Source organism: Lipotes vexillifer, unplaced genomic scaffold (assembly GCF_000442215.2).
Source record: "Lipotes vexillifer unplaced genomic scaffold, Lipotes_vexillifer_v1.1 scaffold1219, whole genome shotgun sequence".
Classification (NCBI taxonomy): domain Eukaryota; kingdom Metazoa; phylum Chordata; class Mammalia; order Artiodactyla; family Lipotidae; genus Lipotes; species Lipotes vexillifer.
Window position 1 is genome coordinate 179,246 of NW_006781590.1, and position 14,881 is coordinate 194,126.

The window sequence follows — 14,881 nt, forward strand, 5'->3', positions numbered from 1 at the left end:
TGGGGTGTGGGGACTCTTGCTTGGGCCAATTCATTATGCCTAGCAGTATGGACAAGTTAGTGTTGACAATCCAGTGAAGCCCAACTAAGAAATAGCTGAGTTTGCATTACTCCCATGTCCTCAGGATGTGATGTTCTCTCAAGCCCAGTGACATCCAGTTGAGAAGTATCCGCAGTGTCATAATAACAATAGCAATAATAATAAGCAATGGTTTATTTAGAAGGCTAATCATTGACTTTAGGCCTTGAGATGAGAGCAACAATTGACTGTGAATTCCTAATCCGTGTTTTGTTTGTGTTTCCTTACAGGGCATTTCCACATCACTAGGTATACTGGCAGATATCTTTGTTTCCATGAGCAGGAAAGATTATGAAAAGTTTAAAAGCAATCCTGAAATTAACTTGGTAACTATCACTTGTCAAAACCAGGGTGCAGAGTGGCATCACCTGCAAAACGGTCAACATTATTCTTGGTGCTTGGTTAGTTCTCTCTCCAGGAGTCAGGCGGCACGGTGTCTCCCCTCTTCAAGTAATGTGAGCAGTCCTGGAGACGGTTCCTATGGTGTCCTGTTTGGCTTTATTATCCCAGCACCTAGCACAGTACCAGACCTGCAGAGGGTACTGGGGAAAAAAAGACTGATGGATGAATGAATGAATGAAATCAAAGTGATAAATGCTTTGAACCCCATGATTTCCTTTCAAATTATCACAAAATTCAGTTTCTACACTTGGGCTATCTCAGTGACAAAGTAAAGGGGTAATAACTTTAAGACTTTAATTACCATCTGTTCAAATCAGAGCATCAGTCACTTGCTTAGGCTCTTATCTGTGATAATAATGATTACAAATATATAGATGTATATTGCTTTATAATTCAAAAAGCGTGTGTGTATATGTATATGATCCACATGCACCACATCTACCTATGAGGTAGGTAGAGCAAAATGTGTCAGTCCCATTTTAGAGAAAAATTAACTAAGGTCCAGAGAAACTAAGTGACCTCTGCAACTTGTACAATCAGTAAGAAAGAGAACTGGGAGCAGAAGCCAGGTCTCTAAGCAGTTTGGAGCATCGCACAGACATTGACTTCTCTCCTGCACTGCACTGAAATTGAGATTTTTAACGGTATCATCAATTATTGCCTTTTTAAAAATACCAGGGGGCTTCCCTGGTGGCTCAGTGGTTGAGAATCCGTCTGCCGATGCAGGGGACACGGGTTCGTGCCCCGGTCCGGGAAGATCCCACATGCCGCAGAGCGGCTGGGCCCGTGAGCCATGGCCGCTGAGCCTGCGTGTCTGGAGCCTGTGCTCCGCAACAGGAGAGGCTACAGCAGTGAGAGGCCTGCGTACGGCAAAAAAAACAAAAACAAAAACAAAAAGAATCCGCCTGCCAGTGCAGGGGACACGGGTTCGAGCCCTGGTCTGGGAAGATCCCACATGCCGCAGAGCAGCTAAGCCCGTGCGCCACAACTACTGAGCCTGCACTCTAGACCCCACGAACCACAACTACTGAAGCCCATGTGCCTAGAGCCCGTGCTCCGCTACGAGAGAAGCCACTACAGTGAGAAGCCCGTGCACCGCAACGAAGAGTAGCCCCCGCTCACCTCAGCTAGAGAAAGCCTGCGCGCAGCAACGAAGACCCAATGCAGCCATAAATAAATACATTTATAAAAAAAAATACCAAGGCAGCAACAGTAACTGTACTCAGTACTAATTAGTGTAGCATAAGAACACATACAGCTTGCTGCTAGCAATCTGAATCTTAGCAAAATGTTGCTTTTGCTGTCAGACCAAAACACAGGAAAAGGGTTATGCCCCTTGTTCAGTGAAGTTGTCTCTGAGGACTGTTTAACATTGCAAACTGCCCTTCCGCCTTGGACCTCCTCAGCCTCTTCTCACTTTATTTTCCTTTGGAACACTTGCTGCCGTCTCAAATACTATGCATTTTACTTATTTTGTGTATTGACTGATCTCCCCTTAACAGGAAATAAGCTTATTGCAGGCTCACTGTCTGCTCTCTCCTTCATGGCTAGAACAGTGCCTGGCACATGGAGGTACTCAATACATATTTCTGGAATAAATGATTCAGTCTTTTTTTTTTTTTTTTTTTTTGTGGTATGCAGGCCTCTCACTGCTGTGGCCTCTCCCATTGCGGAGCACAGGCCCCGGATGAGCAGGCTCAGCGGCCATGGCTCACGGGCCCAGCCGCTCCGCGGCATGTGGGATCTTCCCGGACCGGGGCACGAACCCGCGTCCCCTGCATCGGCAGGCAGACTCTCAACCACTGCGCCACCAGGGAAGCCCAATGATTCAATCTTAGTTGCTGTGAAATCGTACATTAAAGGGCTCTTTGCCAAGAACAATGCAGAAATCATCAGTGAATCTGACTGCAAAATGTGCAGAGTTCTGTGAACAAAGAGCTGCACGATCCTCCAAAGAAACTTGTCTGAATTACTTTGCACAGGCAGGCAGTGTGAATGTTTGCACACATGAGGCCTTCTCTGCGGTACGAGTTGGGGATGGATGATGTATGGGTGTGGGGGAAAGGACAGTCACTGTCCTGGGGTCTTTTGACCCACTTACTCTTTCTTGGCCCTGTTCTGAAATGCTTGTGATGAGGCGCAGGGCATGCCTCAGAATCTTGAAAGAAAAGCAAAGGAATTTTATAGCCTGTCTTTTGCTAATGGATCAATAGTTGTCAACAGTATACTCGGCCTCCTGTTTCCTCACAGGGCTTGCTGAAGGAGTTTGACCACCATTTGCTGTCAGCCGCTGAAGCCTGCAAGCTGGCAGCTGCCTTCAGCCCCTACACGCCTCTCTTCGTGCTCACGGCTATGGTAAACAGTGCAGCCCTCACTGCTCCTCTCTCCAGTGACAGATGTAACTGCTGGGAGGGAAGGGTCTAACCTTAAAATAGGCTTTGTGTATATCATTAGATAATTGTGATCAGACCTCACATATGTAAAGGTTTTATCAGTCAGAGTAGTGACATCCTGGTGGGAGCTAAGTTAATACAGCCGGAGGATTTGATGTTATCTGCTCTAGAACAATGGTTCCCAAGCATGTCAGAATCACCTAAAAGCCCTTTCAAAATACATATTCTTGAGCTCTACCCTAAATCCACTAAATGTAAATCCCTGGGGTTTGTACCCAGAAACCTTTCATTATGAAATACTGCCCGGGTGATTCAAATGCACAGAGGGGTTTGGAAGCCACTAATCTATTGTTTCGACTATTATTAAACAAATGATGTGTTTGTATATAGCAAAATTATTATGTCCACATTCCACGTATAGACTCTGTTTGCTATAACTGACAATAGCAACAGTAACAAATTTATCGTCTTTGATCAAAAAGTATCAGGGCTACAGTAGGATGGTAGCTGGTAGTTTCTGTATTTTTCCATGTGGCACATGTTTGTTTTTTTATACTATTTCTAATGACTGTCCTCCAGGGATGAAAAGTTTTCCCTGATTCACCTCCAGTTTCCAATTCAGTGTCTGATTTTGTATTTGGTATTTTCCTTAGAATATTCGCGGCACATGCCTGCTGTCATATAGTAGTTCTAATGACTGTCCTCCAGGAATGAAAAATTCATATCTGTGTGAAGCCAGAGAGGCCTTTGAAATTGGCCTCCTTACCAAGAAATGTGATGAACCAGTTACTGGAAAACAGGAGCTCCATAGTTTTCTCAAAGCTGCTTTCGGTCTCACCACGGTGCACCAGAGGCTCTATGGGGAGATGGAGACAGTCCACACAGCAAGTCAGCTCTGTAGTGAAGCTATGGGAAAGCTGTATACTTTCAGTACTTCCTCCAGACGTCAGGAGAGAGAAGCTGTCTCTCAGGAAGTCATGTCTGTTATCACCAGGGTGAAGGAACAGTTACAAGTTCAAAGCTTCTCAAGTTTTGATGACAAGTCTTATGTTCCAGAGGGTTTCAAGTGTGGGTTGGAGAAACCCATCTTGCATGGGCAAGTGGATTTCCAAAAAATTCTTGAAACCTATTCACAGCACCACACTTCAGTGTGCGAAATATTTGAAAGCACTTGTGGAAACAACAAAAATAAACGGAAAGGTACAAAAACAGGAGTCTGCATCACTGATCTAAAAACAGAAACAGAAAACATAGAAACTGTGAGTACTACTGAGGACAAACCATGTTTTGAAAAAGGCATGGTAATATCTTCCTCCCAGATGGCTAAGAATGGTTGGGAGAAACTCAGGAGGGTAGGAAGGAGAAACTGGGCCGGTTCTGATGGATTTCGCGTGTCCGTGGATGAGGATGTGGAGACTGAGGCTGAGTCAACAGACCATAGCAGTGGTGGGGGAGCTGTTTTGAACGAGTCTCTGAGCGACAGCCAGAGCTCCAGTTCTCGGAGCAAGTTATCAGGGTCTAGTTCTTCTACAAGATGGGAGGAAGTGAATTACCACGTTGGTGATATGTCAGCCAGAAGAGAGCCTAGCAAGGAAGAGCATCATGTGGACACTCAGTGTTCCACTGCCCTGGCAGAAGAACTGGAGATCGATGGGGAGAGCAGAGCTGTACATCCACTGTCTTCAGAGCTTCATGGTCTCTCTCTCCAGGTGTCCAGGGATGACAGTTTAGAGTCTTCTCAAAGTCAGCTACACAAGCCCATGCCCTTGACAACTTTTCCTCCTCATAACACAACAGGCACTTTGTTGGCCTCAGGCGCAGGGCTGTTAAAAGGAGCTCCAGAAGGTATGTGGGAAGCTGGAAATGTGGGGTCCAGAAATACTTCTGCTCATTCCAGACCCTCATTTGGTTCTGCTTCTTGGTCTTCTGATTCTGGTTGGCCCAAGAACATGGCCACATATCCTTCGATCCAAGAAGAAGAAACCTTTGAAATAATTGATAAGTTTCCAGAAGTCAACTGTGACGCCAAGGACAGTCATGAAGAAGAGAAGAGAGAAGAAATCAAAGGAGACACAGGTCCCCCATTTAAAGGTAGCCCCTGCTGGGTTGACCCAGAAGAAGAAACAGCAGAGAGAGCAGAAGATAGGCCCGTAGACTTCCACATAGTTGTGGACGAGCCTCTGGGCAAAAGTTCCATGATAGCATGTAGCACTTTCACTCCTCATTGGCTTGTTCAAAATCCTGACTCAGGGAAAAGTGGTGGCTCAGTCAAAGAGCAGGGCATTGACCCTGACGCCTCCACGGTGGATGAGGAGAGCCAGCTGCTGGACAGCACAGATGTTCACGCCACAAGCACACGTGGCTCTCACAGACCATGTGCTCTGAGGCAGCTGCGTGGTCGGGGAGCCCAGATCCCCAATTCCTCTGTAAGTGGTAACACTTCCATCCCTGTCCTCAGCGAGGACTGCACTACCACAGAGGAAGCAAATGAACCTGGAAACCTGCTAAACTGCAGCCAGAGCTCCAGCTCGTCCCTGGCATGGTGGTTGGAATCACCTGCAATTTCCAGTGGTTCTTCTGAAGGAGAAAACCCATGGTCCTTTCTGAATTCCAGTGGAAGTTCTTTTGTTTCATTGCCAGGAATGACAACACAGAAGATCCTTAAGGCTCGCACCCTGCAGCCTGATGACTTTGAAAAACTCTTGGCAGGGGTGAGGCATGATTGGCTGTTCCAGAGACTGGAGAACACAGGAGTTTTTAAGTCCAGGCAACTCCATGGAGCACATAGTAAGTACAGCCTTTCAGGAAGCATCTCTGCATGTTCGGGGCCCTCTGAAGCTCTTGTTATGTAGATCACTTAAAGCTCTTGAAAGATATCGACCCCGGTTATGCTTTGTGAATATATAGAGAAATGTGTAGTTCAGGGACCTTCTTCCCTGCTATAAAGACACACAAGGCAGTAAGGGAGAATCTTACAGGACTCGGGAGCAGTCGTCAGTCAGGGCTTAAAACAGCTCTGGATACCATATACCCTCAGCTTTTGTCTCCTCCACTGATTCTCATTACCAACCAGCTGGTTTTTCCCTATTTTTCCCATTCCGATCCTAGGGAGATGGGGTTTGACCTAGTTACACATCATCCTTCTAGTGGGCAGAGATTTTCACACCTGTCCTAAGTGGTTTCTTGCCAGTCAATGGATTGATCAGGTACAATTAACAACTGCTTCCTGCTTAAGGAACAGCGCAAGGTCTCTTCCCCTAGCAGGAAGCCTCGGCTGGGGCCACCCAGCCATCAGCATGTCCAAAACAGCTTAGAAGTGGTGGAGAAGCTGGGACAAAGACAAAAGAAGGTTCTTCTCTTAGCCCAGAGGATCACACTGTAATGCCCTCCAAGATACTGAAGAATTACTTGAATGAGAAAAAGAAATTATTGTGAAATGCATTTCAGAGGAAACAAACTACGTAGATTGCTGAGCACTGGATACTGAAGTAGTAGTTCTCAACACTGGTATCGCGTGAGAGTCTCCTTCCAAAAGGCTTTTCTTTTAAGGCTGCTTTGGGCCTTCATTGCTGCACACGGGCTTTCTCTAGTTGCGGCGAGCGAGGGCTACCCTTCGTTGCGGTGCACAGGCTTCTCATTGTGGTGGCTTCTCTTGTTGTGGAGCGTGGGCTGTAGAGGTGCGGACTTCAGTAGTTGTCGCGGGCTTAGTTGCTCTGCAGCATGTAGGATCTTCCCAGACCACGGCTCGAACCCGTGTCCCCTGCTTTGGCAGCCGGATTCTTAACCACTGCGCCACCAGGGAAGTCCTGAGAATCTCCCAAGAGGCTTTTTAGCTTTTTTAAACTTCCAGTGCCTCACCCCAGAGATTCTAGTCTAATGGGTCTGTGATGTGATCCAGGCATCCTTATTTTTTAAGAGCTCCCCAGTGACTTTGTGTAAAGCCAATGTAAAGAACTTCTGTTTCAAAATATTTCGGTGTTTTGCCTGCCACCTTGAAGTCAGACTAAAAGACAGATCAGGTTGTTGCCAAAAGAAGCAAAATTTTCTAATAATAGGGTTCCCCTGCTTACTGTGAGATTCTGCAGTTTCAAAATCACATTTCTGAGAGTTAGGTAGCTGCCTTATTGTTTTGTCTGTGTGCCAATTTATAGGTGAAAAAACACATTGGAGGAAGCAAGGCCCAACGTTGAAAAAACTGAACAAGTTATGCATTCTCTCCTTGCTTCTTCCCTCAGTTCACTGCCCTTTCTATGTGTGTGTGCAAGCAGCTCACCTTCCATTTCCTTCCCCAGCTTCTCTGATTGAGTCACCCAACCGCGATCACCATCTCCCCCAACCCCGTCATCTCCCTTCCCGATCCCAGACCTGTGGGTTTATCTCACTTTAAGTATTTTCTCTCCCGAGTCTCCTGTTCATTTACCCTTTATCACAACCTAGACCCTGGAAGTCTTTGTTCACTTCAGTTTAACTTGGATCCAAAATGTTGCATTTCTTCCTTAGGGTTCACGTTGGTCTTCCCCCTTAAAGAGATGTTTTCTTGCTGGCATTGGTCTTCCTTTCTTTAAGGTGGAAACAACCCTTACTTTTTCCTCTGATCTTTTCCTTTTTCAGTTGAGTTTGCATCTTTGTACAGTAGCTATATTTTCTCAGTAGTTCCTGGACTTTCCCAACTTAAAATATGTGAGAGAAAACGAGGGTGCACTTTCATATGCAATCTAGGATTCCTAGAGTTGCCAGGAACCTTTGGGGTAGAATTATTCAATTTATTTCTATCTGCGTGATCTGGCATAGGTAGCAGCCTCTATTATTTGAGGTCCCCAGATAATTAGAAGAAGATGCACACACATATCACTTGTTCCAAGATGGTCTCTGGGATTTTGCTGTTTAAAAAGCCCTTTTGGGCTTCCCTGGTGGTGCAGTGGTTGAGGGTCCACCTGCCGATGCAGGGGATACGGGTTCGTGCCCCGGTCCGGGAAGATCCCACGTGCCGCGGAGCGGCTGGGCCCGTGAGCCATGGCCAGTGAGGTTGCGCGTCCGGAGCCTGTGCTCTGCAACGGGAGAGGCCACAGCAGTGAGAGGCCCGCGTACCGCAAAAAAAAAAAAAAAAAACCTTTTATTTTCCATTACTTTCATACAGAAGCTCTGACCTTAATATGTTTCCATCACAAACGAGATTTTGTGAACCAAAGGCTATTCTTTATTGTAATTTCTCAAGCTTTACCTTTTTATCGTACTTCACTAACTTTTTAGTAATAGTCATAGAAAAGGATAAAGTTTGAGAAAATATATTAAAAAGTTGAATATTTCAAATGAGCTGGACTGGGACCTGTGTTACTTCAATTTTATCCATGAATTGTAGGATCTTTTTGAAAAATAAGATCAATATTCATCTTATCTTTTTTTCAAGATGCCCTTTTGTTAAAATATTCCAAGAAATCTGAACTGTGGACAGCCCAGGAAACTGTTGTGTATTTGGGGGACTACCTGAATGTGAAGAAGAAAGGCAGACAAAGGAATGCATTTTGGGTACATCATCTTCATCAAGAAGAAACTCTGGGGAGGTATTGCTTAAAAGCACCTATATCACTAATGTAAAAAGGGCCAATTTTTCCCTTCTGTTAATTAATTGTTTATGAGACTTTGAAAGGGCTGAAAAAATGGCTAAAATGTATGTTTTCAGAATTCAGCTCCTTTTTCCTCCTCCTCATTAGTTAGTTAATAACAGTTATCATATATGGAGGACCCACATTATGTCAGCCATTGGGCTGGATGTTTTATATACATGATTTCAAACCCATTAGGGAACATTAAACCCCATTGTACAGATAAGAAAAATAGTGTTCCTGGCTATATGACAGACCACAGAGTCTTAAACACTGTCACTAAAAATGGTGGCAAGAAAGGCCAAACTGTACAAGCCATACTTCTAAGTAAATGGGTGAGCCTGCAAAAAAAGGCAGAAACATCCTCTAAGGCCAGGGTTGAAGCATATCCAGGGATATAAGTGAATACTGAATCCTTAAGACACCCTGTGTAGAAGTTTTGGGCAGGGGAGGGATGAGAGAGCAGCTAGTGACAGAAGCTACCCATGGAAGGCGATGAGTTCAGAGACCACGGATATATATATATATATATATATATATATATTTTTCCCCCCAGTTGGAGTATAGTTCCTTTACAGTATTGTGTTAATTTCTACTGTACAGCAAAGTGAATCAGCTATACGTATACATATATCCCCTCTTTTATGGATTTCCTTCTCATTTAGGTCACTACAGGGCACTGAGTAGAGTTCCCTATGCTGTACAGTAGGTTCTCATTAGTTGTCTATTTTATACATAGTATCAATAGTGTATATATGTCAATCCCAATCTCCCAGTTCATCCCACCGCCCCCCCTTGCTATCCATTTGTTTGTTCTCTGCGTCTGTGTCTCTATTTCTGCTTTGTAAATAAGATTGTCTATACCAATTTTTTCAGATTCCACATATATGCACTAATATACGATATTTGTTTTTCTCTTTCTGACTTCCTTCATTCCATATGACAGTCTCTAGGTCCATCCATAGAGACCACCGATATAAAGCAGGGACGCAGGAATGGCTACGTGCTCAAAAATAGGTTATTTAAAGAAATGCCACCCCACTGAGGCAAATAACCTGGAAAGTTTTTTGTTTGGCCTTAGTTCTTGATGACAACTTTAAGCAAAAAACTCACCTGAAAATTAGTGATCACAGGTGGTACTCATTGGGTTTAAGGCCTAATTTTATACCATGTGTGTATTTTAAAGGACCTATAGGCAAGACTTTTAATTTAATGTAGACCTTGATCTTTAGCCAAATCCAAAAAATGTAAGAAATAAATAGGAAGAGAAAAAAAGAGAGAAATTGGGTGACTCTTAAATAGTAGAAATACATTTCTTGAGAAGGTTGTTGATGATAATAGTAAACATGTACATTTCTTACTACTTCCCAAGCCCTGTTTTAAGTCATTGATACACTAATTAATCTTCAAAAAACCCTATGAGGTAGTTACTACTGTATTATTATCCCCATCTTACAGATGAGGGAACTGAGACACAGAGATGTTAAGAAACCTGCACCAATTCACACGTCAAAGTGGTGAAGCCAGGTGTTACGGGTATAATTGTGTCCCTCCAACCCCAGATTCAAGTTGACGTTATAACCCCCAGTACCTCAGACTGTGATCTTATTTGGAAATGGAGTCATTGCAGATGTAATTAGTTAAGATGAGTTCATACTGGAGTAGGATAGGCCCATCATCCACTATGACTGGTATCCTTATAAAAAGAGGAACTTTGGAGATAGACATACATAGGGAGAATGCATGTGAAAATTGTAGTTACACTGCCACCAAGCAGGGGCTATCAGAAGCCAGGAGAGAGGCCTGGAAAAGATCCTTCCCTAATGCCTTCAGAGGGAGTGTGGCTCTGTTGATACCTTGATCTTAGACTTACAGACTCTAGAACTGTGAGAAAAATCAGTTTCTTTTGTTTAAGCCACCCACGTTGTGGCACTTTGTTACAGCAGTCCTAAGCAACTAATATACCAGGATACATGATAGGAGGATCTGAGATAGGAAATAAAAGAGAGAAGAGACAGGGAAGATGGAGTGAAAGGGTCTAACATACATCTGACCAGGAAAAGATAACAGAGCAAATAGAGAAGAATTACTATTTTAATAGATGATTTCTGACAATTTTCCAGAACTGCCAAAATATACTAATCTTCAAATACAGGAATCACAATGAGTCCCAAGTAGGATAAAAAGTGTTGTGCACATAATAGGTGATGATGGAAAACAAGTATTTGTACAGATGAAGTAATTATAAAAGGAAAGGGTAGAGGAAGCCTTCAGATTGATTAGTTGACCTAATTAATATAAGGTCATGCTGCAGGGAGTGAAAGATCTGCTTGCAGAGTCCGTGCACTTTCCAGTACCCATGCTGGCTCCCTTGACTTACCAAAGAAGTCTGGTGAACTGCTACACTAAGTGGACATTTTCTCTTTAAAATCAGTGTCATCCGGGGTCAGTGTATTAGGATTCTCCAGAAACACAAAACCAGTAATGTATATGTGTGTGCGTGTGTCTGTGTGTATATATACACACACATATATATATATATGTATATATATATATATAAAAGATTTATTTTTAGGAATTGACTCCCATAATTATGGAGGCTAGCAAGTCTCAGCATCTATAATTGGCAAGCTGGAGATCCAGGAGAGCTGATGATATGTAGTTCCAGTCCAAAGGCCAGCAGGCTTGAGACCCAAGAGGAGATGATGTTTCAGTTCAAGTCCCAAAGCAGGAAAAGATCAGTGTCCCGGCTCAGAAGCAGTCAGGCAAGAATTCTCTGTTACTTGAAAGAAGGTCAGCCTTTTGTTCCATTTGTCCCTTCAACTGGATGAGGCCCACTCACATTCGGGGGGGCAACCTACTTTACTCAGTCTATGGATTTAAATGTTAAACTCATCCAAAAACACCCTCACAGAAACACCCAGAGTAATGTTTGACCAAATATTTGGGCACCCTATGGACAAATCAAGTTGACACATAGATAGACTTAACCATCAGTCAGCTAGTATGAATTATGTTCCACTGTTCAGGTGGCTCTTACAAAATTATTTGAGTCATGAGATAACATTAACAATCTAAGGCTGAGAAAGAGTAACATCTTTCAAGCTTTTTTGCATATCTCTCTTGATCTCTTCTTTCTTACTGTATAGTAGGATCACTTTGCATTTCTTTATGTGGTTTTTTCCATTCACAGATATGTTGGGAAAGAATATAAGGAGCAGAAGGGGCTCTGGCACCACTTCATCGATGTGGAGAGGCAGATGACTGCACAGCACTATGTGACAGAATTTAACAAGAGACTTTATGAACAAAATATTCATACACAGATATTCTACATACCATCCTCAGTATTACTGGTAAGATTAGAGAAATCAAGAGTTTGATTAAGCAGGACTGTAAATATATATTAGGTTAGATTTCTATTGCCAACCTACCATTCATCTACCTCTACCATCATTCTGGTAAAATTCAATAAACTCAGTTACCAGCTTCCTTCTTCTACTTCATCTGCTTCAACTACTTGTAAGATATGTAAGAAATATGACCCTCTGTACCCTGATGCATCATTTGGATCCTTCAAGTCACATTTGAAGATCTGTTGATTCTGGTACCTGGTCCCTCATGGTCGAGTTAGCATTTTTAGTATACTTTTCCTTTGTGTTGTCTTTGTACTTTTAGAGGGAGAGAAGGGACCCTAAAGATCATATCTAATACAAATTATTCCCTCAACATGATGCATAAATCCCGTTTCATATTCATTGACCCCCACCCCTTGCAATCAAGTGATAACTAAGCCATAGTTTAAACACCTTCAGTAAGAAAAAAATAATTATTTGTTTTTTTTACTTTAAATAATTCCAGTTGTTAGGAAGTTGGCCCAGATCTGTCATCTTCTAATTTCTACCTGGCTTGTAGCTCTTCCCTCTGGGACCATTGAGACCAATCCCTCCTCACTATGATATCTGTTTAAATATGCAAAGGCACCCATCCCCACTGACATTTCTCTTCTTTGGGTTAAGAATACCTTGCTTCCCCAAAGATGCTGGATCTTAGCACATTTACACCCTAAAGAATTTTTTTTTTTACTTTGGCCAGCGATATTTTTAGACCCATATTTTGTTACTTATTTAATAATAGCTATTATCTATTTTGCAATTTCTTTATGTGAAGCACTATGCTGGGCATTTAACAAACAAACATTAACTCTAACCTTTGAAACAAAATAGTTCTACAGTCTACAAAATAGATCACATTGCACAAAAATGCTTGAACTGATATTCTAACCCAGAGTCACAGTGCATGATCTAGCTACATGACCTGGCAAGCCAGCCCCCTAGCATAGGTCACTTCATGGACTAATTTTTATTTGCACTTTTTAATAAAAGAATAATAAAAATCTTAGGTTCCATTATATGCCACATACATGTTAAGCACTGTACATGCATGGTCTCATATAATCCTTTTAATGGTCCTATAGCTATTATTACACCCACTTTACAAATAAGGAAACCAAAATCTAGAGAAGTAATAGTGCTCCTAAGTGGCAAAGCCTGGGTTCAAATTGAGATCTTCTGACCTCAAAGACCATGGCCTTCACCATTGTTATACTGTCTCCCATTTCTACTTTTCAGGTTTTAGAGGGCAAGACAATAAAAGGATGTGTCAGTGTGGAACCTTACATACTGGGAGAATTTGTAAAATTGTCAAATAACACGAAAGTGGTGAAAACAGAATACAAAGCCACAGAATATGGCTTGGCTTACGGCCACTTTTCTTATGAGTTTTCCAATCATAGAGATGTTGTGGTCGATTTACAAGGTATGTGAAACTGGGAATTATTTTTTTATTTTTAGTATTATTTATATGTAAATGTGAGGTTTTGTAACTATCTCTACTAATCATTATTTAATAAATAGATTGTTCAGTGCATAGGCTACTATTTGGAATTAAATTAATCAATTTTGCTGTATGTAGCAAATGATGCCTAGAAAAAATGTTTAAAGCTTTCTGCAAGTGTCTAAGGTGTCAAATAATCAGTGAGAAGATCTGGCTCACATTCTCTTGGGCTTCATTCTAGAGCAAATCCATAACAGCTTTTTTAAAAAAATTTCGCTCAAGTGGATTTGAGTGATGTAGGTTTCTTATGACTGCATGTTTTAATGTGTCACAGTCTTTCCACACTTTCTTTCCTCTAGCTCTTTACCTTTATTACAGGTGTAATACTGGTTTTCATAACTGGAATCATTATGGAACAGAAAGCTGTGTGTACTTGAATCTCACTTCCTTTAAAATCTGCATTAACATTTAAATTTTGTTTCAGTTTGGTATGTTATTTATCAGAATTATTAGCCATTATTCTGTACTTCATTTAAATGATAAATGAGTTTTATTATAATTATTTCTAGTAAAGATTCTATGACCATCCTCCAAGATCTTTTTTATCCCCCTTCCATAGCATTTATCATCACTCTGTTATATTACATATTTTACTTACTTATATTGTTTATTAATCTGTCCCCTTTCACAAGAATGTTACACAAATGAGTACAGAGATTTTTTACTAACTTGTTCACTGCTGTATCTCCAGCACCCAAAACAGTGTTTTATACAGTGTATACACTCAACAAATATTTGTTAAATGAACAGAGGAATGTATGAACTAATGAGTGAAGCATTAAAGAAACTTCTGAATCATGAAAATATTGTGATTTAATAATTATACCAAGTGCATGTTATTGCTCTCTAATTCCTGGGTCTGGTATGTCATATTTGACAAATTTAATTACCCAATATTTAATTATTCTTCTTAAAGCAATAATTGGAATATGCAACACCAAGTCCCTTAACAGAAATTTATTTATCATAAACCAGAGGATGACCAGGTTTTTAAAGTGTCTTGTATATATTATACATTTTTTTTTTCAGAAACAGTTTACTGACATTTATAGAGGATTTAATTCTCAGACGTATGTATTTCTCTTTTAGGTTGGGTGACTGGTAATGGAAAAGGGCTTATCTACCTCACAGATCCCCAGATTCACTCTGTTGATCAGAAAGATGTCACTACCAATTTTGGAAAGAGAGGAATTTTTTACTTCTTTAATAACCAGCATGTGGAATGTAATGAAATATGCCATCGCCTTTCTTTGACAAGACCTTCAATTGAGAAACCAAATAATTCATAGACTATCTAGAGTGATAATGACCACTTAGTGCTGCTCACCAGTGCCAGACTCTCCCCTCCTTCCAGGGACACCAATTGTGGCACAGCCTGGTCCCTTGGGTTTAGGTGGGAACATGGGACTGGTTCCGGCCAATGATTTGTGAGATGAATTGATAAGTATCACTTTCAGGCCCATATTAAATTGCCAGGGCAACACCAGGGCAGAGTCTCTTTCCCTCTGC

The 14,881-nt window shown here is 41.8% G+C and overlaps 1 protein-coding gene across 1 annotated transcript in view; it reads left to right on the forward strand.

Moving 5' to 3' along the window:
• ALPK1 (alpha kinase 1) overlaps positions 1-14,661 on the forward strand; it is a 59,847-nt gene extending 45,186 nt beyond the window's left edge. The window contains exons 7-13 of the mRNA XM_007454796.1: positions 309-404; positions 2,731-2,835; positions 3,527-5,660; positions 8,281-8,434; positions 11,670-11,832; positions 13,108-13,294; positions 14,462-14,661. Of these exons, the coding sequence (XP_007454858.1) occupies positions 309-404; positions 2,731-2,835; positions 3,527-5,660; positions 8,281-8,434; positions 11,670-11,832; positions 13,108-13,294; positions 14,462-14,661 (3,039 nt within the window). The remainder of the gene's footprint in view (positions 1-308; positions 405-2,730; positions 2,836-3,526; positions 5,661-8,280; positions 8,435-11,669; positions 11,833-13,107; positions 13,295-14,461) is intronic.
• Positions 14,662-14,881: the final 220 nt, after the last annotated feature.